We start from the raw sequence: 23185 nt of genomic DNA on the forward strand, positions 1-23185 counted from the left end.
CCTAGGAAAGGCTCCCGTCACTTTCCCGCATGTGAGGCAAGGGCTCACGCTGCTCACCTCGTCCTGGGAGAGGCTTCCATCCCTCTCCCCATGTGAGGGGCCCTCTAGGAGAGGCTTCCACGTCTCTCCTGACTGAGGGGCCCTCCCGGGAGGTCAGAACGTCTTCCGAATCCTCTGGCCCGTGGTCTTAATGGCGCATCTGCCAGACGTATTCGGGCACCAATGACACAAGGGGTTTCACGCCCCTCCAGAGCGCGCACACAAGGACACAGACAAACACACGCTTACCGCGGCCAGTCAGGCTCTCCGGATCGGGTCTCTCATGGTCCTGGGGATCCCGGATGAATGCCCCCATATGTTACGCACAGACTGCGTGATCCCCGAGGACCACCAGGGAGCCGAGTCCGATGCAATAAACAAAAGAGCCTCTTCCATGTTAGCATGGGCTCTGTCCCGCTCACGCCGACAGCATGGCGGAAGAGCCCAGAGTCACTTTTAAATTAAGGTGACCAGACGTCCCGCTTTTGGCAGGACAGTCCCAATTTTTAACAATTTGTCCCGCAGGCCGCATAGAAATCTTTCCAAAAATTGGGACTTTTTTAAAACACCTCGGGACGCGGGACAAATTGTTAGAAATCGGGACTGTCTCACCAAATGCAGGATGTCTGGTCACCTTATTTTAAATCCATTTGTACTGACCTCAGAGGGAGAGGGAGACAGAGACAGAGACAGAGACGATGAGAGAGAATCATGGACCAGCTGCCTCCTGAGGACGGAGCCTGCAACACGGGCATGCGTTCCTAGGGCGATGCTCAACCACCGAGCCACCCCAGCCAGGCAAATTTAGGACATTTTAATAAATTTTTTTTAAATTGAAATCTTAAAAGTAAAGGGACAGAACGTGAGGCGTCGCCCGTCCCCATGCACTGCCTGACGTCAGAGGAAGACCCGGCTGGAGGCACCCTGACCGGAGGGCACGGTCACAGGCCGAAAGCGGAGAGGAACACGAGGACACGGGGGTCATGCGGAAGGAGTGAGATTTATTAGAGACGACAGCGGAACCCCCCACCCACCCGCCGGCCTCCGGGACCCCGAGGGGAAGTCACCCGGACGGGCAGAGCCTCCGGGGAGCCAGCCCCCTCCCCGCTGCTCTGCTCCCAGCCGGGCGGGCGCCAGGCCAACGTGGCTGTGCGGACGGTCCAGCGCCGGTGCCGGCTCAGCGTCCTCGGAGACCAGGCCTCGGCGCGGTCACAGAGACGGGCGGACTCTCCCGGCAGCTCCGAGGCGGGCACGGCCTCGCTCTGCGGGGGCCCTGCGTCCCGGGTGCCGGCCGGGCCTCAGTAGGTGCTGTAGCCGAAGCCGGAGCCGGAGCCCCAGGGCCGCCAGCAGCTGCCGCCGTAGCCGCAGCCCAGGTTCCCGAAGTTGCTGCCGCCGAAGCTGTAGCCGAGGGAGCCGTAGCCGGTGCAGCCGTGCCCGTAGTTGAGTGGGGACCCCAGGGGCACCACGCAGTTGAGGGGGGTGGCCCGGTAGGTGCGGTGGAAGTTGGTGCCGTAGCAGGGGTAGCCGGGGAAGTAGCTGCCACAGCAGAAGAAGCGGGTCATGGCGGCGGGAGGAGAGGAGGTGGTGGGCGTGGATGTGAGGGTGGAGAGCAGGTGCCGGTGGATGAGGCTGGTGGCGGCCGGGGGCCTTTTATACCCAGGCCGGGCGGGGCGGGGCGGCCGGCGGGCGGGCAGCCAGCGGATCTGCGTCCACAGCTCCGGGTTCGCTCGTAAAACACACATGAAGCCGCCCCGCCACCTCGCCCACATTCCTGGGCTCCGACGGCAGAGGAATGTGCTGTGTCATCACTCTGCCTGCGGTCACCTCACACTGGCCCGTCCGCCCCGACCGTGAGCCCGCCCCCACATGCTCCTTGGGCGAGGTGACCAGACCTGCTGATTTTCAACAATTTGTCCTGCGTCCCACGGCGTTTTAAAAAGTCCTGATTTTTGGAAAGAATGCACAAGCTAGGGAACGGCGGGAGAGAGGGAAGGGAATATACGGTTTTCGGCGGCCGTGTGGCTATTTAGCCAGAATATGAGTTTTATATTATTTTTGTTAATTTTATAATGTTAAACTTTAATAATAACAAATAATTGTTGAGAACTGATTATCGAGTACTGCTTATCAAAGTTCGCATTGCTGATCAGTTGTTAGAATTGTGCGCTGTCCTTACCAGGAACTAATGCTGCGACTGAACGCGTTTTTTCTACGGTAAACAAAGTGTGGATGTCAGAAAAATCACAATTAAGACTTTGAGAGCCATTTTATGTGTGAAATATAATTTAACAAATTCTTGTGAAAAATTTCATGACCTTTTAAACAACAGCAATCTATTAAAAAAATTCACTCAAATAAGAAATATGTCAAAGAATAAAATAATACTTAGACATAATTTTTTATTTATTATATTTGTAAATTGTACTTATGTTGAAATTTTTAAAAATATATTACAACACTATTTTTGCATTCTATGAAAATTTTTGAGGCTCCATACAGACCAAATTTTTAATCAAGAACACCCCCTCCCCACCCCACCCCCAACCCCGGTCAATGGTGTCCTGCTTTACCAATGGGGATGGCGCTGGACCGTCCCCACAGCCACAGCGGCCAGATGCCCTCCCGGCCGGGAGCGGGGCCGCGGGGCGGGGGGCTGGCTCCCCGGAGGCTCTGCCTGTCGGGGTGACTTCCCCACGGGGTCCCGGAGGCCGGCGGGTGGGTGGGGGGTTCCGCTGTCGTCTCTAATAAATCTCACTCCTTCCGCATGACCCCCGTGTCCTCGTGTTCCTCTCGGCTTTCGGCCTGTGACCGGTGCCCTCCGGTCAGGGCGCCTCCAGCCGGGTCTTCCTCTGACGTCAGGCAGTGCATGGGGACAGGCGACTCCTCACGTTCTGTCCCTTTACTTTTAAGATTTCAATTTAAAAAAAAATTATTAAAATGTCCTAAATTTGCCTGGCTGGGGTGGCTCAGTGGTTGAGCATCGCCCTAGGAACCAGTTAGCTTCCCGGTCGGGGCCCATGCCCATGTTGCAGGCTCCGTCCCCAATGTTATCTGGTCACCTTATCCTTGGGGAATGTTCCGGAAGCACCACAGAGCGCGCTGGCAGCTCGTCCCGGTCCCCAGGCCCCAGGGTTCGCCCCGGGACTTCGCTGAGCGGCCTGCCAACGGCTACGGGAGGAGATGCCGGCTCGGGCCTTTCCCACGGAGTCTTTCCCTGAACCCCATCAGGAGCGGCCCCGACACCAGGTGAGTTATCCGGAGAGCCACCAGGGTCCCCCTGGAACATGTCACGTTACAGGATGTCACGGGGCCGTAGGGGCGGACAGAACGGGGGAAGCTGAGTTTCAAACAAGGTCTTCTTTTGTTTTCAGTGTCTTGAGAATCAGCCCTGAGTCCAGACTAGCCGATCACCACCGCCCCCTGCTGGCATCAGATCCAAATTACAGATCACTTGTGTCCGCAGTGGCCTGGATCTAAGTCCTCCCAGGAACTGTCTGAGAGGCAATCTCAGGAGGCCCGAGGCCTCTGCCCCTGCATGCACAGGCCTCTGTGAGTTTCCCACCGGCCTAGGGGCTTGTCTGCGTCGGATCCTTGAGGATGAGCCTCTTGTCCTGGAGACATACCGTGCCAGAGGCAGGTGGTTGTCAGCCTGACCTTTAGCTCAGGTGCCAGGGGTGGGTTTTGTTATCGAAGTTCAGCCAGGCTGAAGGACGGATGCAATTATCTGGGCTCAGCCAGGAGTGACAGCTACACAGAAGCCACAAGAATGAAGAATGACCGCTTGGTTTCAACCATGATTTCACATAATTCCCTTTGTCTCAAACTCTAGTAAAGCTTCCTGGAATCGTGCTGTGTATAATAAACAGGCTGCACCAGCTCTGGGTCACTGTCTCTCCATCAGAGGGCCAGCCATCTCTCCCTGCCCCAGCTTTTCCCCTCCGTCTCTGTGTCTGTCTCTTCCTTTCATTTTCTCAATCCCCCGCCGCCCCTACTCGGGACTCCTGTCCGCTCTCTCCCCGTGCTGGACCCCGTGAAGAGGGAAATATTTATAACAGACCACATCAGGTTCTATGCAAACCAAGAGGCTACTCTGGAATTCACGTGTTTATTCAGGAAACAGACACATTCCCAAGACTCAAAACAGCAAAAGAGAGAGGAAACAGAGGCATGATGAAGGTAAAGAGAATTAAACAAACCCTGTTCGACAGAGTGAATAGTGTGCACTCTGTAGATAAAACCTGGGTTATGCCGAAACCGGTGTGGCTCAGTGGATAGAGCATCGGCCTGCGGACTGAAGGGTCCGGGTTCGATTCTGCTCAAGGGCATGTACCTTGGTCGTGGGCATATCCCCAGTGGGGTGGGGGAGGGCACATAAGAGGCAGCTGTTCGATGTTTCTAACTCTCTATCCCTCTCTCTTCCTCTCTTTAAAAAATCAATAAACTATATTATTTAAAAAAAAAAAAAACACCTGGGTTATGGGAAGTTATCCACTGGAGCTTATGTGAAGTTACTCTGACGACGGGAGGGAGCACACAGGTCTCAGGAACGTAGCTGTATCTCACCACCAATAAAACCACTGTCACAGCCAGCGGCCGGGTCCTGCGACAGACGAGATGGAAATGTGGACCTCGAGAGAGAAAGCAAAGCACTTTCCGAATGCTGTCTTTTTCAAAAGAGGGAAAACGTGAAGGACGCCAATGCTGTGACCTCCGTAAAATTCTATGGCCTAAGAAGGACATGGAGATGAAAAAAAGCTAGAAAGACAACATGAGATGAGTGGGGAGCTCCTTCGAGACGCACGTTGTGGTGAAAAGACGCCAAAAAATGTTGTGAAATATACCCAAAAGTGGAGGTATGGAGTTTCCATCTTCATCGCTTCGAATACAAAGCAGAATTAACACTATAAAGAAGTAAGCCTGTCTGATGAAGTTTTGTAAGTTTGAGAAGTCTTTTCAAGATTTTTTTAAAACACAGATAAACAGCCCTGCTGATGTGGCTCAGTGGTTGAGCATTGACCTATGAACCAGGAGGTTGCGGTTCGATTCCCTGTCGGGGCACAGGCCCGGGTGGCAGCCTCGATCCCCAGTGGGGGGCGGGCAGGAGGCAGCCGGTCTGTGATTCTCTCTCATCATTGATGTTTCTCTGTCTCCCTCTCCCTTCTCTGAAATTGGTAAAAATATTTGAAAGAAAAAAAAATGTTTTTAAGAATTAATAAATAACCTGTTTTTCCCCTATTTCTGCCTGGAGATGAAGGAACCAAACAGAGTGGAAATGAGATGAAATAGCGCCACGGAGTTCTGGAATTCCACCTGCGGTATTTTCTCCTGTTTGTTTCGTGTATTAACGTCTGGAGCAGCGAGGGCACACGGAGTGCACACGCCTGAGTCACGCAGATGGGGGTGCGGCTCCGGGTCGTGGCAGGAAGGCAGGGTGCGCGTGCGAAGGCTTCAGAGTCCACCCAGAGGCAACGTGTGAGCCAAACAGCCGGCCGGTCGGTTGCCGGGGCCCCTGCCGCCAGGTGCCGACCCCCGGCCAGCTGCTTCTCTTACCTTCACTCCCCCCGTCACCCTTCTCTCTGCGCACACACTCATTGATAGTCCGACAGCTATCTATCGAGAGCGTTCCACTGGCAGCTATGACTCACAGTGACCACCAGGGGGCAGACGCTCGGCACACAGGCATGGAAATCTGGGACAGGCGGATGACTCAGAGGGCAGCGGGCAGAGGGGAGGGCAGGAAGATATTAACCAAAGATCTCATATGCACACCAGAGGCCCGGTGCATGGAAATGGGCCCGTGGGGTCCCTCAGCCTGGCCCGCGGGGATCGGACCAAAGCCAGCAGCCCAACACCCCCTGAGGGGTCCCAGATTGCAAGAGGGTGCAGGCCAGGCCGAGGGACCCCACCCGTGCACAATTGGGCCCAGGGAGGGGCGTGGGAGGTTGACCAGCCAGGGAGGGACTGTGGGAGGGCTCCTGGATGTGTCCAGCCCTTCTTGCTCAGTCCCGATCGGCCGGACCCCAGCAGCGAGCTATCCTACCGGAGTGTCGGCCCCCTGGTGGTCAGTGCACATCATAGCGAGCGGTTGAGTGGCTTTTAGGTTAAATCCGTGGTCGGCAAACTGTGGCTCATGAGCCACAGGCAGCTCTTTGGCCCCCTGAGTGTGGCTCTTCCACAAAACACCACGGCCTGGGTGAGTCTATGTTAGAGAAGTGGCATTAGAAGAAGTTTACGCTTAAAAAATGTGGCTCTCAGAAGGAATGTCAATCGTTGTCCTGTTGCTATTTGGCTCTGTGGACGGATGAGTTTGCCGACCACTGGCTCAGAGCCGCGTGGCAGAGCAGCCAGAGCGTGGCCCCCGGGCGGGCTGCTGTGAGGGGGAAGTCGCCTGACACGTCACAGCCCTCGGACGGGACTCCTCGTGGTGAGTCTAAAGGGCCTACCGCCACCCCCGCACCATGAGCACAACGACCACCCTACACCCCCCATGCTGGTCACAGTCTGTGAGGGACGGATTCTCCCTCAGCGGCTGGAACAGGACGGGGACGTGGGCTCTGAAAGGCAGATGTTCGTTCTTCCCGTCAGGCAGGCGGGCAGGCAGTGGCCGCCCGTCCGAGCGCCCCCTGAAGGCAGAGCCGCGTGGGGTCCTGGCCGGCTCTGACTCGCCCACATCCCGGCCAACAGGACACCGGCCAGCGGGACACGCCCAGCTCGGCTAGGAGTTAGAGTCAGACGCTCACGGCTCTCACCCCGTCCCATTGGCCGGTCCGTGGTCACATGGCCACACATAGCTGCAAGGGAGGCTGGGACGGGCAGGCCCGGGTGGGCAGCCACAGCCAGCTGGAACCCATTGTGCTGGGAAGCGTGGGACTGGGCCTCTGTCACCCACCAGACGCTCACCATCGTTCCCCACACGGAGCCACAGCACACCGTGGTTTCTGCCAGGAATTCAGACAGGCCCGGGAGGCAGCGTGGCCCGGGGGGCGTTGTGGCCTGTCGGTGGGACAGGCTCACTGCTCGGGGCCTCGCTCAGGCAGCTGTGGAGACGTGACCTTTCCCAGCACCTGCCCGCCCACCACGCCGGGTCACCCAGTGCCTGGGGGAGGCGGGCAGAGGTCAGGAGAGAGGGCGGCAGGGAGAAGGCTAATCAGGTCAGAGCTGGTGATTGGGGCGTCTGTCAGCCCTCAGGACGGCCGGGGCCGAGGGCAGAGCCCGGTCTGGGCTGGGGCACATGGGGGACCCTGAGGGAGAGCCAGCTGCTTCAAACCGCTGTGCTGGAGGGGGGGGGGGGGGGGGGGGAGGGGGGGAAGGGAGGGGGAGAAAGGGTGCCGCTCTGTCAGGTTTCCCTGGGTCCTTCCCGCTCCTTCCTGCTCGTCCATTCAGCATGATCCCCGGCAATCTGGTCCCCCCTCCCCAGCACCCACAACTCCCCATCCTCCCCCCCCAGCACCCACAGCCCCTCCTCCCCCAGCACCCACAGCCCCTCCTCCCCCAGCACCCACAGCCCCTCCTCCTCCAACACCACAGCTCCTCCTCCCCCCAGGCAGGGCTTAGCCTAGGGAGTCCAACAAAACGGCTTGGGATTAAACTTGGCTAATACACACATACACACAGGTACACATGCAGATACACAGGCAGGCACACATGCACATGCACACACACGTGAGTCCCTACGCCTGTGGCTCTTGTGTGAGCTCCGATGAAACATCCTAAGCACACATGGCCAGGCCCTGGAGGCGGGCGCTGGGACAACACGCCTGTGTGGAGGCGGCTGGTCATCTGCACAGAAGACCGAGCAGGCACCGGCCTGCGGACCAGAGGGTCTGGGGTTCGATTCCGGTCACGGCTCCTCCCGGTCTCCCTCACAGCGATGGTTCTCTCTGCCCCCCCTCCCTCCCCTCTCCCTGAATCAGCGGGAACCTCCTCGGGAGGACTGACAGCGGCTCGGCCCCGCGCTGCCTGCTGGAACGGGCGGCGAGAGCACAGGGCGGTGTGGAGAGCACCCCCGCTCTGAGGACCGGGCCGGTCCCACGGGAAGGACAGAACAAACGGGGAGTGAGGCGAGCCAACAGCCGCTCCGAGGGCCCCCGGCCCCCAGGCCCCGGGTTCGAGAATAAACTCCGTGGCTTCGAGGAGGGGGAGGGACGTAGCCAGAAGCTGGTCCCACGGGGAGCGTCCCCCGCCCTGTCCTGGCCCTCGCGGAGCAGGGGCTGCCCGCGGGCGGGGGCAGAGGACGGCCGATGGCGCCCAGAGAGCGGCAGGGCCCTGAGCCGCCCCGGCCGGCCGGACACGCCGGCGTCTCCGCTGAGGACACGGCGAGGGCAGGCCCCGCGCGGCGTCTCCCGTTCTGGAACAGTCCGAGGAGCCGGCCGGCCACCCCCCAGACGGCCCGTCCCTGAGGAGCAGGCGGGAGCGTGTCTCCGAGGCGTTTGTGGGTCTCCCCGGGCCCCCCCACCCCACCCCACCCCGAGCTCTCCTCGCCGCCAGCCGGTGAGGGGCCTCAGGCCGGACACGACCCCCACCCTCCTCTCAGGACGCCTGGGCTCCCACCAGCCCACTGCCCAGGCCCACGCCCCCCTCCCCAGGCCACGCTTCCCTTTCCTTCGCGGGCGTGACTGTGCCCAGCCCCACAGAGGGGACACCAGGCTCCCCCGTCCCTCACCGCCCGTCCCTCCTGCTGACACCCCGCCGCCCCCCACCCTGAGGCTGCCCCCTCCCCCATCCTCAGGACCCGTCCCTCCTGCTGACACCCCCGCCGCCCCCCACCCTGAGGCTGCCCCCTCCCCATCTTCAGGACCCGTCCCTCCTCCTGATACCCCGCCATCCCCCACCCTGAGGCTGCCCCCTCCCCCATCCTCAGGACCCGTCCCTCCTGCTGACACCCCGCCGTCCCCCACCTTGAGGCTGCCCCCTCCCCCATCCTCAGGACCCGTCCCTCCTGCTGACACCCCGCCGTCCCCCACCCTGAGGCTGGCCCCCTCCCCCATCCTCAGGACCCGTCCCTCCTCCTGACACCCTGCCGTCCCCCACCCTGAGGCTGCCCCCTCCCCCATCCTCAGGACCTGTCCCTCCTCCTGACACCCCCGCCGTCCCCCACCCTGAGGCTGCCCCCTCCCCCATCCTCAGGACCCGTCCCTCCTCCTGACACCCCGCCGCCCCCCACCCTGAGGCTGCCCCCTCCCCCATCCTCAGGACCCGTCCCTCCTCCTGACACCCCGCCGTCCCCCACCCTGAGGCTGCCCCCCTCCCCCATCCTCAGGACCCGTCCCTCCTGCTGACACCCCGCCGTCCCCCACCTTGAGGCTGCCCCCCTCCCCCATCCTCAGGACCCGTCCCTCCTGCTGACACCCCGCCGTCCCCCACCCTGAGGCTGCCCCCTCCCCCATCCTCAGGACCCGTCCCTCCTCCTGACACCCTGCCGTCCCCCACCCTGAGGCTGCCCCCTCCCCCATCCTCAGGACCTGTCCCTCCTCCTGACACCCCGCCGTCCCCCACCCTGAGGCTGCCCCCTCCCCCATCCTCAGGACCCGTCCCTCCTCCTGACACCCCGCCGTCCCCCACCCTGAGGCTGCCCCCTCCCCCATCCTCAGGACCCGTCCCTCCTGCTGACACCCCGCCGTCCCCCACCCTGAGGCTGCCCCCTCCCCCATCCTCAGGACCCGTCCCTCCTGCTGACACCCCCGCCGTCCCCCACCCTGAGGCTGCCCCCTCCCCCGTCCTCAGGACCCGTCCCTCCTGCTGACACCCCGCCGCCCCCCACCCTGAGGCTGCCCCCTCCCCCATCCTCAGGACCCGTCCCTCCTCCTGACACCCCCGCCGCCCCCCACCCTGAGGCTGCCCCCTCCCCCATCCTCAGGACCCGTCCCTCCTCCTGACAACCCCCGCCGCCCCCACCCTGAGGCTGCCCCCTCCCCCATCCTCAGGACCCGTCCCTCCTGCTGACACCCCCGCCGTCCCCCACCCTGAGGCTGCCCCCTCCCCCATCCTCAGGACCCGTCCCTCCTGCTGACACCCCCGCCGCCCCCCACCCTGAGGCTGCCCCGCCGTCCGTCTTGGGAGGGCACCGGGCCGGTCAGCGAGGGCGCTGAGGGGCGAGGGGCGAGGACAGAGGACTCGAGACACGTGGAGGCCGAGGGACGCCGTTTATTGGAAGGACCGAGCGAGACTAGCTCCCTCCTCCGGAGCCGGAGACGCAGCCGGGCGCCGGGAGCCGTGCAGGAGGCCGGAGGTGAGGCCGGCGAGGCAGCGGGAGGGTGGGCGGCAGGCAGGTCACGGTCTCGCTCGCTCGCTCCTCGGCGGCTCAGCAGGGCCTCCGGCAGCCGGACACGCAGGGCCGCTTGTAGGCCCGGGGGGCGCCCGGCTGGCCCCCGGCGGAGCCGCCCGCCGGCTTGCCGCTGCTGGACACGAAGGTGAGTGGCCGGCTGCAGGCGGCGGAGCAGGGGGCGGCCAGGCAGGCGGGCTGGCGCGGGCAGGCGGCCCGCCCGGGGCTGGCCACGCGGGAGGCCGGCGGGCAGGCGGGCGGCTCGCAGCCCGGCTCCCGGGCGCAGTGGTCCAGCAGCCAGGAGCCCGTCTGGAAGGAGCTGGGCAGGCAGATGCCGCTCAGGCAGTCGACGTCGAGCGAGGAGGAGCCGGGGGCGGCCGGGGGCCGGGCCGAGCCGGAGCGGGGCGAGCAGAGGTAGGACATGGTGCCGGCGGAGGGCGCGGAGGGCGCGGAGGGCGCGGACGGCGGACGGAGCGGACGGCGGACGGAGCGGAGAGGCGCGGAGAGGCGCGGAGAGCTGCAGGGGCTGCGGCTGCTGGGCTGTGAGAGTCCCCGGCTGGGCGGGCGGCTTTTATGCGTCCCTGCGGGTGGGCGGCCCCGCCCGCCTGGCTCCTGAGCCCCCTCTCCTCCCCGCCGCCCGCCCCGGCGGCCTCAGACGCCTGGGAACCTGCGGCTCCAGCGGCCGCGTCCCCGTAAAGCCGGTTTAGAGGTTTGGGCTGCGTCACGGCCTCTGTTCTGGGCTCAGACCGGGGAGGGGCCGGCTGGCAGCTTCAAAGCCACGGCCAGGCAGCCCACACATGCCCTCCGGCCGGACACCAGCGTCTGGACACCAGCGTCGCGGCAGCAATCCCGCCCACACCCGGCCCGGCCCGGCCCTGCCCCGCCACTCTCCCTGTCCCTCTCCCCGAGGGACCAGCCGTAACCCCCTCCCCTCCACCCCAGCCCCACCCCGTGCACTGCGACTCTTAGCATGTTCCCTGCACACCCGCCGCTAATGGGCGTCCCGGCAGCCCGTGATGTCACGGCCTGAGGTCTCTGAGGGGAGAGGACGCGGGCGGCGGGCTGGCTCGGGGACTCCCAGGGCGGCCGCTGCCCGCAGGAGGCCGAGGGCTGAGGGCAGGGCCGGGAGCCGGGGCGCGGCCTCCCGTCCAGGCAGGAGCCCGGGAGCTCAGGGCGGCCATTGGCAGCCAAGTCCCTTCTCGGCGCCGCGGCCGAGCTTTTCTCCGAAAACCGCCATCGAGTGGACGGACAGGAGTGGCCACGGAGGCCGCTGTGCCCGCGCGTCCTCCTCCTGGGCCCCGAGTCGGGGACGTGGACTCACACACACACTGCAGATGGATGCTTTCACCCCGGCTAGTGTGGCTCAGTGGATAGAGCGTCGGCCTGCGGACTGAAGGGTCCCGGGTTCGATTCCGGTCAAGGGCATGTACCTTGGTTGCGGGCACATCCCCAGTGAGGGGTGTGCAGGAGGCAGCTGGTTGACGCGTCTCAGCCCGGGAAGCGCCTGTCGGCGCCGGCCGGCGGTCGGTCTCCTTTGCGTCCACACCAAGACCACGAGGCCGAGGCCCCAGGCTGCTCCCGGCTCAGCGGAGGGCACCGGTCCATGTGGGTGAGGCCAGGAGGGCCGCCTGGGGGGCGTCCCCGTCTTCATCCCTCCTCCCGCTGAGCGTCCAGACACAAAGGAAGGGGTGCTGGGCCTGCTGTCCGCTCCCGGGGGACCCGTCGTCCCCAGGCCCCCGGGCCCCCAGGCCGCCCCCAGGCCCCGCGCCCCAGGCCGCCCCCAGGCCCGTGCCCCCAGGCCCCGTGCCCCCAGGCCCCGCGCCCCTAGGCCCCCGCGCCCCCAGTCCCACGCCCCCAGGCCGCCCCCCAGGCCCTGCGCCCCCAGGCCGTCCCCCAGGCCCTGCGCCCCCAGGCCCCGCGCCCCCAGGCCGCCCCCCAGGCCCGCGCCCCCAGGCCGTCCCCCAGGCCCCGCGCCCCAGGCCGTCCCCCAGGCCCCGCGCCCCAGGCCGCCCCCCAGGCCGTCCCCCAGCCCCTCGCCCCCAGGCCGTCCCCCAGGCCGGCCCCCAGGCCCCGCGCCCCCAGGCCGCCCCCCAGGCCCTGCGCCCCCAGGCCCCGCGCCCCCAGGCCCTGCGCCCCCAGGCTGTCCCCCACGGGAGCAGCCACGTGCCCGGGGCCGGAGGCTCACGAGGTCACACGTGACACAGCCCCTTCCCTTTCTGACTGAGCTCACGGGGTGACACTGGCTCACAGACGTGTCCGGGCTCCGGTGCACATTCCACACGCACCGTCCGCCCCGCACACCCCCAGGCCAGGTCCCACTGTCCCGTTTACCGCCCTCCCGCCCCGCCGCGCCCCACCCCCTCCGTCCGAAATCCCACACTGTCCACCTCCACCAGCTGTTCTGTCTTTTTCTTTTTTCTTTTTGTTTTTAATATATTTTATTGATCTTTTACAGAGAGGAAGGGAGAGGGATTGAGAGTTAGAAACATCGATGAGAGAGAGTCATCCATCAGCTGCCTCCTGCACACCCCCCACCGGGAATGTGCCCACAACCAAGGTCCATGCTCTTGACCGGAATCGAACCCAGGACCTTTCAGTCCGCAGACTGATGCTCTACCACTGAGCCAAACCGGTCAAGGTGCTTTTTTTCCTTTTTTGCTCAGCCCTCCACCAGCCACCCCGCCACCATGGAAGGCAGCATGGAGTTACCTCAAATAAGTACAAATAGAACTGCCTTGTGACCCAGCGATTCCACTTTGGGGGATTTACCCCCAAAAATCACAAACACTAGCTCAGAGGAGTATGTGCCCGTGTTCATGGCAGCACTAGTCGTGACACAGCCAGGGCCCGGAGCGGCCGGCGCCATCGCGGAGAGCGGGTAGCAGCGGCCGGGCGGCCACGGCGAATACCACGCAGCCTGAGCAGAGTGGCTTTGCGGGCGGGCGGAGCGCGCTGGGCCTGGCCGGCCAGCCGACGCCTCCCTGTGCATGGGCCGAGGGGCACGCCGCCGGCCACAGCTTGGCCTGGACTCCCGGGAACGTGCCTCAGCGTGGCGTCCGGCTGGCCGGCCCTCGGCGTCCGGCTGGGGCGGTGAGAGCTCCGTGCCCCTCGGAGCCGCCTCGCCCTGGGCTCAGCCACTGGCCCCACGCCTGCCGACCGCGGAACGTGCAGAATCCACACCTTCGGAGGCCTCCACACGTGCAGACCCGCCTCCTCCTCCCGCCCACGGCCCCTCCCTGCACCCGGAGGGGCGCCCCTGTGCCTGGCAGACGCTGCCCAGGAGCGCCCCTCCCAGCACTGGCAGCAAATAGCATTCCCTCGCGTTTAAGGGCAGCAAGGCCGACTGGACCTCCTTGCAAAAGGGCTCGGCTCTTGCTTGTTCCCTGACACAGACCTAATGCCACACTGTGCCAGCGGTCATTGTTTTTCATCCCCCTCTCCCCGCCGTTTCTGCTTGCAGTTTCAATGCCCCCCTCTCCAGGAGCTTGCATCACGCGTCAGAATCCCAAAAACCACCCGCAAGGGGCCCTGCAGCCCCCGTTTACACAGGAACCTAAATGCCAAATGCAAAGCCAATTTACCCCAAAACCGCCTGCATCCGGCCCCGCCGGGAACACAGCCTGCGGTTCCAGGTGCCTTTAGCCACAGATACGAGGTCGCTCCTCAGAAGGGGGCTGCTTGCCGCGAATCGCGTTCCGGGGCCTTCGCCTCCCGCTCCCCGTGACCCCTGGCCCTCCACCCGCTCCCCGTAACCCTCCCCTCCTCCCCCTGACCCTCCCCTCCTCCCCCTGACCCCCCCCACCCCCCTCCCCGTAGCCACTCCCCTCCGCCCCCTGACCTTCCCCTCCCTCCACCCTCCCCGTCACCCACCTGGCCCCTCCCAACCCCTCACCTAACCCTCCCTCCTCCCCCTGACCCCCCCCTCCACCCGCTCCCCCGAACCCCTCCCCTCCTCCCCCGTACACCTCCCCTCCTCCCCCTGACCCCCCCCCACCCGCTCCCCCGTAAACTCCTCCCCTCCTCCGCCCTGACCCTCCCCCCTCCCACTCCCCCTGGACCCCTGGCCCTCCACCCCACACCCGCTTTACTTTCCCGACCCTCCCTACCCTGACCGCTCCCCTCCTCCCCCTGAACCCCCGCCATCCTCCCGCTCCCCCTGACCCCTCCCCTCCTCCCCCCTGACCCTCCCCTCCTCACTCCTCGCCCCTAACCCTCCCCTCCTCCCCCCCTGACCCTCCCCTCCCTCCCCGCGCCCCCTGACCCTCCCCTCCTCCCGCGCCCCCCTGCCCTCCCCCTCCAACCTCCTCCCCTGACCCGCCCCTACCTCCCCCTGACCCTCCACTCCGCCCTCCCCCCCGACCCCTGAACCCTACCCTCCTCACCTGACCCTCCCTCCTCCCCTCCCCACCTCCCCCTGACCCCCCCTCCTCCCCCCTCCCCTCCACCCCTGCCTTCCCCTCCTTCCGCTCCCTGTAACCCTCCCCTACTCCCCCTGTACCCTCCCCTCCTCCCGCTTTACCCCTGACCCTCCCCTCCTCCGCTCCCCTGACCCCGACCCGCCCCTCCCCCGCCCTACCCCTGACCCTCCCCATCCTCCCCCTGACCCTCCCCTCCTACCCCTCCCTGACCCTCACCCTCCCCCCGACTCCACGTGACCACCTGACCCTCCCCTCCGACCACTCCCACTGACCCTCACCCTCCTCCCCCTCCCCTGACCCTCCCCTCCTCCCACTCCCCGTGACCCTCCCCTCCTCCCGCTACCCCTGACCCTCCCCTCCTCCCGCTCCCCCTGACCCTCCCCTCCTCCCCCTGACCCTCCCCTCCTCCCCCTGACCCTCCCCTCCTCCCGCTTCCCGTGACCCTCACGCTCTGGTCCGCACCGGGGTCCCGGCCACGTCACTGTCCCAGCGCCCGGCGTTCCCCCTGACTCAGGCCTGAGCTCAGCGGCTCGTTAAGCCGGCCGCCTCGTAAAACGGCGTCCGTCCGTCCGTCCGTCCGTGGGACCCGCTGCAGGGCGGCCGGGCCTGAGCTGCTCCGGGCGGCTGAGTCACACATGAAAGGAGCGTCCGCCCCCGCTAGCTTCCCCCACCCACGTCCACAGGCAGCGGGTGCTGGGGGCCTCTGGGGGCGCCGGGAACGGGTGCACCCAGGAAAGGGGTGGGGACCCGGCTCCCGGGGAGACAGGGAGGGCGGAGCCAGTGGGTGCTCGGGGCCTCTGGGGGCACCGGGAACGGGTGCACCCAGGAACAGGGTCCCGGCTCCCGGGGAGACAGGGAGGGCGGGCCAGCGGGTCGGCTCGGGGCCTGCTGGTCTTAGGCACCCTGACCTCACCATGACCTCCCTGAATCGGACGGAGCGGTGGCCCCAGGCCCACGGGTAGTGGACGAAGGGGAGCCTGGGGTCCGCCTCGAACCAGAGGACGTTTGAACGGAAACAGAGTCCTGAGCCGCACGCAGCCGAGCATCCCCGTGCCCTTCGACCCCCCCGGCCGTGGGCATGTCCGTCCCCGTGCCCTTCGACCCCTCCTGCCATGGGCATGTCCGTCCACGTGGCCTTCGACACCCCCCCCGGCCGTGGACATGTCCGTCCACGTGGCCTTCGACCCCCCCGGCCGTGGGCATGTCCGTCCGCGTGGCCTTCGACCCCCCCGGCCGTGGGCATGTCCGTCCGCGTGCCCTTCGACCGCCCCCCCCCCCGCGGCTGTGGGCATGTCCGTCCGCGTGTCCTTCGATTCCCCGCCCCCCGTGGGCATGTCCGTCCGCGTGTCCTTCGATCCCGCCCCCCCGGCCGTGGACATGTCCGTCCGTGTGGCCGGGGCAGCGGCCTGGGTCGGGTGGTCTGTCCGCCCGGGGTCGCCCGTTCCCTGGCTGCAGCGGGAAGGGGGGAGGGAGGGAGAGACATCGGTGATGAGACAGGCATCTCTCCGCTGCCTCCTGCTCGCCTCCTCGCGGGGATCAAGCCCACAACCCGGGCCTGTGCCCTGACCGGAATCGAACCCGGGACCCTTCAGTCCGCAGGCCGACGCTCTCTCCACCGAGCCGCCCGGCCGGGCACTGCAGGAATTCCGAGATGAAGAGAATGATCCCATAATCGCACCAGCCGAAGGAAGCTGAGCATTCTTTACTGGAAGGTCAGCGCTCACACTGGGAAGCCTCCGCCCCATAGCTGCGGGTCTCCGTCCCCCATCACGCCAGCGCTCCATCCCACCCGCACCCCACGGCGCACCCGGAAACTCGGGCCCGCACTCCGCCCACGTGCTGCCCGTGGCTCCAGGCACCACACACACACGCACACACACACACACACACCAGCCCACAGTTCCCTCCTGCCCACACACACACGTGTGTACACACGCACACATACACACATACACACACATGCACACACACACGTCGGCCCATGGTTCCCTCCTGCTCACACACACACACACACACACACACAGGCACACCAGCCCACAGTTCCCTCCTGCTCTCACACACACGCACACACACACACGCACACCAGCCCACAGTTCCCTCCTGCTCACACACACACACACACACACACACGCACACACGCACACCAGCCCACAGTTCCCTCCTGCTCACACACACACGTGTACACACGCACACACACACACACACACACACACTCACTCACACACCAGCCCACAGTTCCCTCCTGCTCTCTCTCACACACACCAGCCCACAGTTCCCTCCTGCCCACACGCACACACACGTGCACACGCACATACATACATACACACATGTGTGCGCGCACACATGCACACACACGTGCTTGCGCAGCAGGTCTCACAGGTCAGAGGTCAGCCCAGTCCGCCTCGCTGGGGAGCAGACAGGACTGGGGGTGGAGGTGTGAGGCTGGTCTCCCACAGCCAAGGGCGCCTGCGGGCCGTTGCCATGGGAACAGAGTGGGGACAGGGAGTTAAAGGGACGGGACACACATCACCAGGGAGCGAGGGCCAGGAGCCCGAGGCCCATCTGGCCTCACTGCTCCCTGCCGTCCCGTCCGAGGCTCCCAGCTGACCAGGCCAGGGCCAGTCACCGGGCAAGGGGAGGACCGAGGATGGCGAGGCTGGGCTCTGCTGACGGGCAGCGGCTCCTCCGCGAAAGACCAGGCCCCCTGCCCGTCCCCGCCCCCCCGTCCCCCCCGCCCCACAGAGAGATGCCCCCGCCCCCCCCCGCCCCACAGAGAGATGCCCCCGCCCCCCCCCGCCCCACAGAGAGATGCCCCCGCCCCCCCTGCCCCCTCCCCTGTCCCACAGAGAGATGCCCCCACCCCCCGCGCTCTCAGGCTCCACCGCGCACATCCCTCGTCCGTCCTCCCCGCAGCCTGGGAGCTGTGCGTCCACCCTCCCCGTCTTTCTTTTTTTAATGTAGTTTCTGTATTGGCCTCAGCGAGGAGGGGAGGGAGAGGCATCGGTGATGAGAGTCACGGATCCGCCGCCTCCACACGCCCACCTGGGACCAGCCGCCCCCGGGCCTGTGCCCGGCCGGACGGAGCTGACCTCCCGGTTCACAGGTCAGTGCCCGGCCCCGAGCCCACAGCCGGCTCTGCGTCCTGCTCCGAGTGAGGGACGGGAGCCGCCGAGAGCGCGTCGGCAGACGCCGGCCTCTGTCCGCACCCCGTCCTCCGCAGCCCACGGGCCTGGCCCTCACAGCCTCCAACGGACTCGCAGACGAGCCGCGTGGCCGTGGCCGTGGCCGTGGCCGTGGCCTCTGAGACCGTCTCGCAGGCCTGGGTCCCCACGACCAAGGTTCTGAGGCTGAGAGGCCTCGGGCTGCTGCTCGGCGCCCGCAGGTCAGGAGGATGTTATGCCTCTGATGGGCACTGAGGGGCTCCTCACCCCAGCTCCCCGGGGCTCCCTGACCACCTTGGATCTCCAGGATCAATTCAGTGTCAATAAAAATATCCTGTCTAATAAAGGAGAGATATGCAAATTGACCATCACTCCAACACACAAGATATCCTAAGGGCAGTTAGGGCGGACCAGGCCTGCAGGAGAGGGCAGTTAGAGGAGACCAGGCCGGCAGGAGAGGGCAGTTAGGGCGGACCAGGCCTGCAGGGGAGGGCAGTTAGGGGAGACCAGGCTGGCAGGAGAGGGCAGTTAGGGGAGACCAGGCAGGCAGGAGAGGGCAGTTAGGGGAGACCAGGCCGGCAGGAGAGGGCAGTTAGAGGAGACCAGGCCGGCAGGAGAGGGCAGTTAGGGCGGACCAGGCCTGCAGGGGAGGGCAGTTAGGGGAGACCAGGCTGGCAGGAGAGGGCAGTTAGGGGAGACCAGGCCGGCAGGGGAGGGCAGTTAGGGGTGACCAAGCCAGCAGGGGAGGGCAGTTAGGGGAGACCAGGCCGGCAGGAGAGGGCAGTTAGGGCGGACCAGGCCGCAGGAGAGGGCAGTTAGGGCGGACCAGGCCTGCAGGGGAGGGCAGTTAGGGGAGACCAGGCCAGCAGGGAAGGGCAGTTAGGGGAGACCAGGCCGGCATGGGAGGGCCGTTGGGGGCAAACAGGCTGGCAGGAGAGCAGTTAGACATCCATCGGGCTGGCAGGGCAGTGGTAGGAGGTGATTAGAAAGGCAGGCAGGTGAGCAGTTGGGAGCCAGCAGGAGAGGGTGCACACCCCGTACACGGAGGGACACACGCCTATGTGAATTCCGTGCACGGGGCCTCCAGTTTTAAATAAAAATAAAAGGCACAGAGCACTGCCGGGAGGAAAGCGAGTGGGAGCGGCTACCCCGGGCATTCCTTGGGGTAAAAAGCAGCTCTTTTCTCTGTTCTCCTCGTATTTGAGGTCGTCCCTGGGACATGTGCCTCTGAGGGAGGCGGCCCCTGCTTGTCTGTGACCCCCACTCCCCCCCCCCGGACACCCGCCCCCGGGGAGAACGGGGAGAACGGGGGGCGGGCGGGGGGGGGGGGAGAGAAGCCCCATAAAGGGCGCGGCCGCCGGGAGGGCTCCCCCGGAGTCACGGCCGTGTCACCTTTATGGGAGCCTCTCCCCGGAGGGTTAGGGTGTGTAAGCGCGTGAGCGTGGCCTTCACAGGGCCATGGTCAGGGCCAGGGCCAGGGCCAGGCCATGGTCAGAGTCAGGGCCAGGCCAGGGTCAGGGTCAGGGTCAGGGCCAGGGTCTGGGCCAGGGCCAGGGCCAGGGCCAGGGCCAGGGTCAGGGTCAGGGCCAGGGTCAGGGCCAGGGCCAGGGCTAGGGCCAGGCCAGGGCAGGGGCAGGGCCAGGGTCTGGGCCAGGGCCAGGGTCTGGGCCAGGGCCAGGGCCAGGGCCAGGGCCAGGGTCAGGGTCAGGGCCAGGGCCAGGGCCAGGGGCAGGGGCAGGGCCAGGGGCAGGGGCAGGGCCAGGCCAGGGGCAGGGCCAGGGCCAGGCCAGGGGCAGGGGCAGGGGCAGGGGCAGGGGCAGGGCCAGGCCAGGGGCAGGGGCAGGGGCAGGGGCAGGGCCAGGCCAGGGGCAGGGGCAGGGGCAGGGCCAGGCCAGGGGCAGGGGCAGGGCCAGGCCAGGGGCAGGGGCAGGGGCAGGGCCAGGCCAGGGGCAGGGGCAGGGGCAGGGGCAGGGGCAGGCCAGGGGCAGGGGCAGGGGCAGGGCCAGGCCAGGGGCAGGGGCAGGGGCAGGGGCAGGGGCAGGGGCAGGGGCAGGGACAGGCCAGGGGCAGGGCCAGGCCAGGGGCAGGGGCAGGGCTGCGGGCCGGCAGCCGGAGGCGGCGGATCAGAGAGCAGGAGCAGCCGAGAGGCCGCGAGAGAGAACGGGGCTCAGAGCCACGCGGAGGCCAGTGCGGACACGGACAGGCAGGACGACGGTGAGCTGCCGCGGCCTCCGGGGCGCCTCCCGGCCTCCCACTGAGGCCTGGACCCAGCACAGGGGTCCGAGGCCTGGACCCAGCACAGGGGTCCGGGCGCGGTCCCCGGGCCCCAGCACCCACACCCGCCCTCAGACACACGTGTTCCTGCCCCGCGCAGGCCCGGAGTCAGAGACCTGGAGGGCGTCTGTGCCACAGGCCGGCAGGCAGGCGTCTGCGGAACGCAGAGTGGAAGGTTCTGGAAGGCCCGGGGGACGTGGGACTTACTGAGGGGGTCACTGCGGCCACGGGAGGGCTTGTCTGGGACGGCACAGAAGGAGGACCCTCGGCGAGAGGAGGAGGAGAGGGTGAGGGGATGAGGTGCAGGGGCAGCGCCTGCCTCTCACTGTCCGCCCTCCCCCCGCTCCTGGGCACCGAGCGAGCGCGGCAATTGGTGAAGCCCTGCTGAGCTCCGGGCGGGTGAGGGGGGTGGGCTGGGGGGTGAGGGGTGTGGGTTGGGGGGTGTGAGGGGTGTGGATTGGGGGTGTGAGGGGTGTGGGTTGGGGGGGTGAGGGGTGTGGGTTGGGGGGGGTGAGGGGTGTGGGTTGGGGGGGTGAGGGGTGTGGGTTGGGGGTGTGAGGGGTGTGGGTTGGGGGGGTGAGGGCTGTGGGTTGGGGGGTGAGGGGTGTGGGTTGGGGGGGGTGAGGGGTGTGGGTTGGGGGGTGAGGGGTGTGGGTTGGGGGGTGTGAGGGGGGTGGGTTTGGGGGGGTGAGGGGTGTGGGTTGGGGGTGTGAGGGGTGTGGGTTGGGGGTGTGAGGGGTGTGGGTTGGGGGGGTGAGGGGTGTGGGTTGGGGGGGTGAGGGGTGTGGGTTGGGGGGGTGAGGGGTGTGGGTTGGGGGTGTGAGGGGTGTGGGTTGGAGTGTGAGGGTGTGGGTTGGGGGGTGTGAGGGGTGTGGGTTGGGGGGGTGAGGGGTGTGGGTTGGGGGTGTGAGGGGTGTGGGTTGGGGGGGTGAGGGGTGTGGGTTGGGGGGTGTGAGGGGTGTGGGTTGGGGGTGTGAGGGGTGTGGGTTGGGGGTGTGAGGGGTGTGGGTTGGGGGGTGAGGGGGGTGGGTTGGGGATGTGAGGGGTGTGGGTTGGGGGGGTGAGGGGTTGTGGGTTGGGGGAGGTGTGAGGGGTGTGGTTTGGGGGGTGAGGGGTGTGGGTTGGGGGGTGAGGGGTGTGGGTTGGGGGGGTGAGGGATGTGGGTTGGGGGGGTGAGGGGTGTGGGTTGAGGGGGTGTGAGGGGTGTGGGTTGGGGGGGTGTGAGGGGGTGTGGGTTGAGGGGGTGTGAGGGGTGTGGGTTGGGGGTGTGAGGGGTGTGGGTTGGGGGGGTGAGGGGTGTGGGTTGGGGGGGTGAGGGGTGGTGGGTTTGGGGGGTTGAGGGGGTGTGGGTTGTGGGGGGTGTGAGGGGTGTGGGTTGGGTGTGCGGGGTGTGGTTGGGGGTGTGTGAGGGGTGTGGTTGGGGGTGTGAGGGGTGTGGGTTGGGGGGGGTGAGGGGTGTGAGTTGGGGGGAGGCGTGCACCTGGCTGGGGACAGAGGGGGGACGGAGGGGGAGGGGAGGGGGAGAGGGGCAAAGGGGACAAAGGGGCCGTTTACGAGCCACATAGGGATCCCGACCTGTGTGCTCAGGGGCTGGGTGTCCAGAGCAGAGCAGGGCCCTGCAGGGACTGTGACCCAGGCTGAGCCGTGGCCTCCGATCGCCAGCCCAGCCCCAGCCCCCAGCCGGGAGCAGGCGGGCCACTGCTGAGCCCCTGGCCAGCGCAGAGGCCGAGGCCTAACGGCCATCCCGGCCGCTCACCGGCCTCGCCTGCTCCTCCGGCTGCAGCTCCATGAGCCCTGGGCTTCCTGTCCGGCTGCCTCCTGGCCGACCAGGTGCTGCCCGTGGCCCTGCCTGGCCCTCCGGGGACCGGATGGCAGGGATTGACTGACCTGCAGCCCTCCGCCCGGAACCCCACCGATGACAGTGAGACCGGCATCTGAAAACCCACATAAGCTGTAACCCTGGCCGGTGTGGCTCAGTGGATAGGGCGTCGGCCTGGGGACCGAGGGTCCTGGGTTCGGTTCCGGTCCAGGGTATGCACCTCGGTTGCAGGGTCCTCCCCGGCCTGGGCCCTGGTCGGGCTCGGCCGGAGGCAGCCCCTCGGAGTTTCTCTCCCATCGCGTTCCTCTCTGCCTCTCCCCCGCCCCCTCTCTCTCTAGCATCATGGACAGTGTCCTCGGGGGTTAACAGGATGGGGGGCTGCAGCGGGCGGGGGGGCGGTCGCCTTTTCGGGGAGAAGCTGCGAGGAAATGCACGATTTCCACTCGCCAGGCCACACCACGGGGACCCCGCCGTCCACCTGCCCCCCTCACTCCGCAGGGTCCCCCCTCCACAGGGTCCCCCCTCCACAGGGACCCCCTCTGCAGGGTCCCCCCTCCACAGGGTCCCCCCTCCACAGGGTCCCCCCTCTGCAGGGTCCCCCCACACAGCACAATCCCTAAAGGGGAGCTGGTCTGCTCAGCCTGTCAGCCCACAGCACAGAAATGAGCCCTCTGACCATGAACGTCCAAATCAAGAGACCACCGCCCCTTCCCACCACCAGGGGCGCCCTCAGCCCTCTCCCACTCCCACCACCAGGGGCGCCCTCGGCCCTCTCTCACTCCCACACCAGGGGCGCCCTCAGCCCTCTCTCACTCCCACACCAGGGCGCCCTCGGCCCCCTCTCACTCCCACCACCAGGGGCGCCCTCAGCCCTCTCTCACTCCCACACCAGGGGCGCCCTCGGCCCTCTCTCACTCCCACACCAGGGCGCCCTCAGCCCTCTCTCACTCCCTCCACCAGGGCGCCCTCGGCCCTCTCTCACTCCCACCACCAGGGGCGCCCTCAGCCCTCTCTCACTCCCACACCAGGGGCGCCCTCAGCCCTCTCACACCCTCCACCAGGGGCGCCCTCAGCCCTCTCACTCCCACACCAGGGGCGCCCTCGGCCCTCTCTCACTCCCACACCAGGGGCGCCCTCGGCCCTCTCACTCCCACCACCAGGGGCGCCCTCGGCCCCCTCTCACTCCCACCACCAGGGGCGCCCTCGGCCCCCT

At 66.4% G+C, this 23185-nt stretch overlaps 2 protein-coding genes across 2 annotated transcripts; both read right to left on the minus strand.

The window, feature by feature from the left end:
- Window positions 1-1205: 1205 nt before the first annotated feature.
- LOC118714138 (keratin-associated protein 7-1) lies at window positions 1206-1717 on the minus strand. The gene has a single exon (XM_045578377.1). It carries the CDS (start codon window positions 1599-1601, stop codon window positions 1338-1340), a length of 264 nt encoding a protein of 87 aa, XP_045434333.1. The 5' UTR covers window positions 1602-1717; the 3' UTR covers window positions 1206-1337.
- Window positions 1718-10277: 8560 nt separating this feature from the next.
- LOC118714144 (keratin-associated protein 11-1) lies at window positions 10278-10728 on the minus strand. The gene has a single exon (XM_036429082.2). It carries the CDS (start codon window positions 10721-10723, stop codon window positions 10340-10342), a length of 384 nt encoding a protein of 127 aa, XP_036284975.2. The 5' UTR covers window positions 10724-10728; the 3' UTR covers window positions 10278-10339.
- Window positions 10729-23185: the final 12457 nt, after the last annotated feature.

Source organism: Pipistrellus kuhlii, unplaced genomic scaffold (genome assembly GCF_014108245.1).
Source record: "Pipistrellus kuhlii isolate mPipKuh1 unplaced genomic scaffold, mPipKuh1.p scaffold_m20_p_99, whole genome shotgun sequence".
Classification (NCBI taxonomy): Eukaryota; Metazoa; Chordata; class Mammalia; order Chiroptera; family Vespertilionidae; genus Pipistrellus; species Pipistrellus kuhlii.

Coding starts and splice junctions, on each gene's coding strand:
- LOC118714144 (XM_036429082.2), bottom strand. CDS start 10,723: ATGTCCTACCTCTGCTCGCCCCGCTCCGGCTCGGCCCGGCCCCCGGCC.
- LOC118714138 (XM_045578377.1), bottom strand. CDS start 1,601: ATGACCCGCTTCTTCTGCTGTGGCAGCTACTTCCCCGGCTACCCCTGC.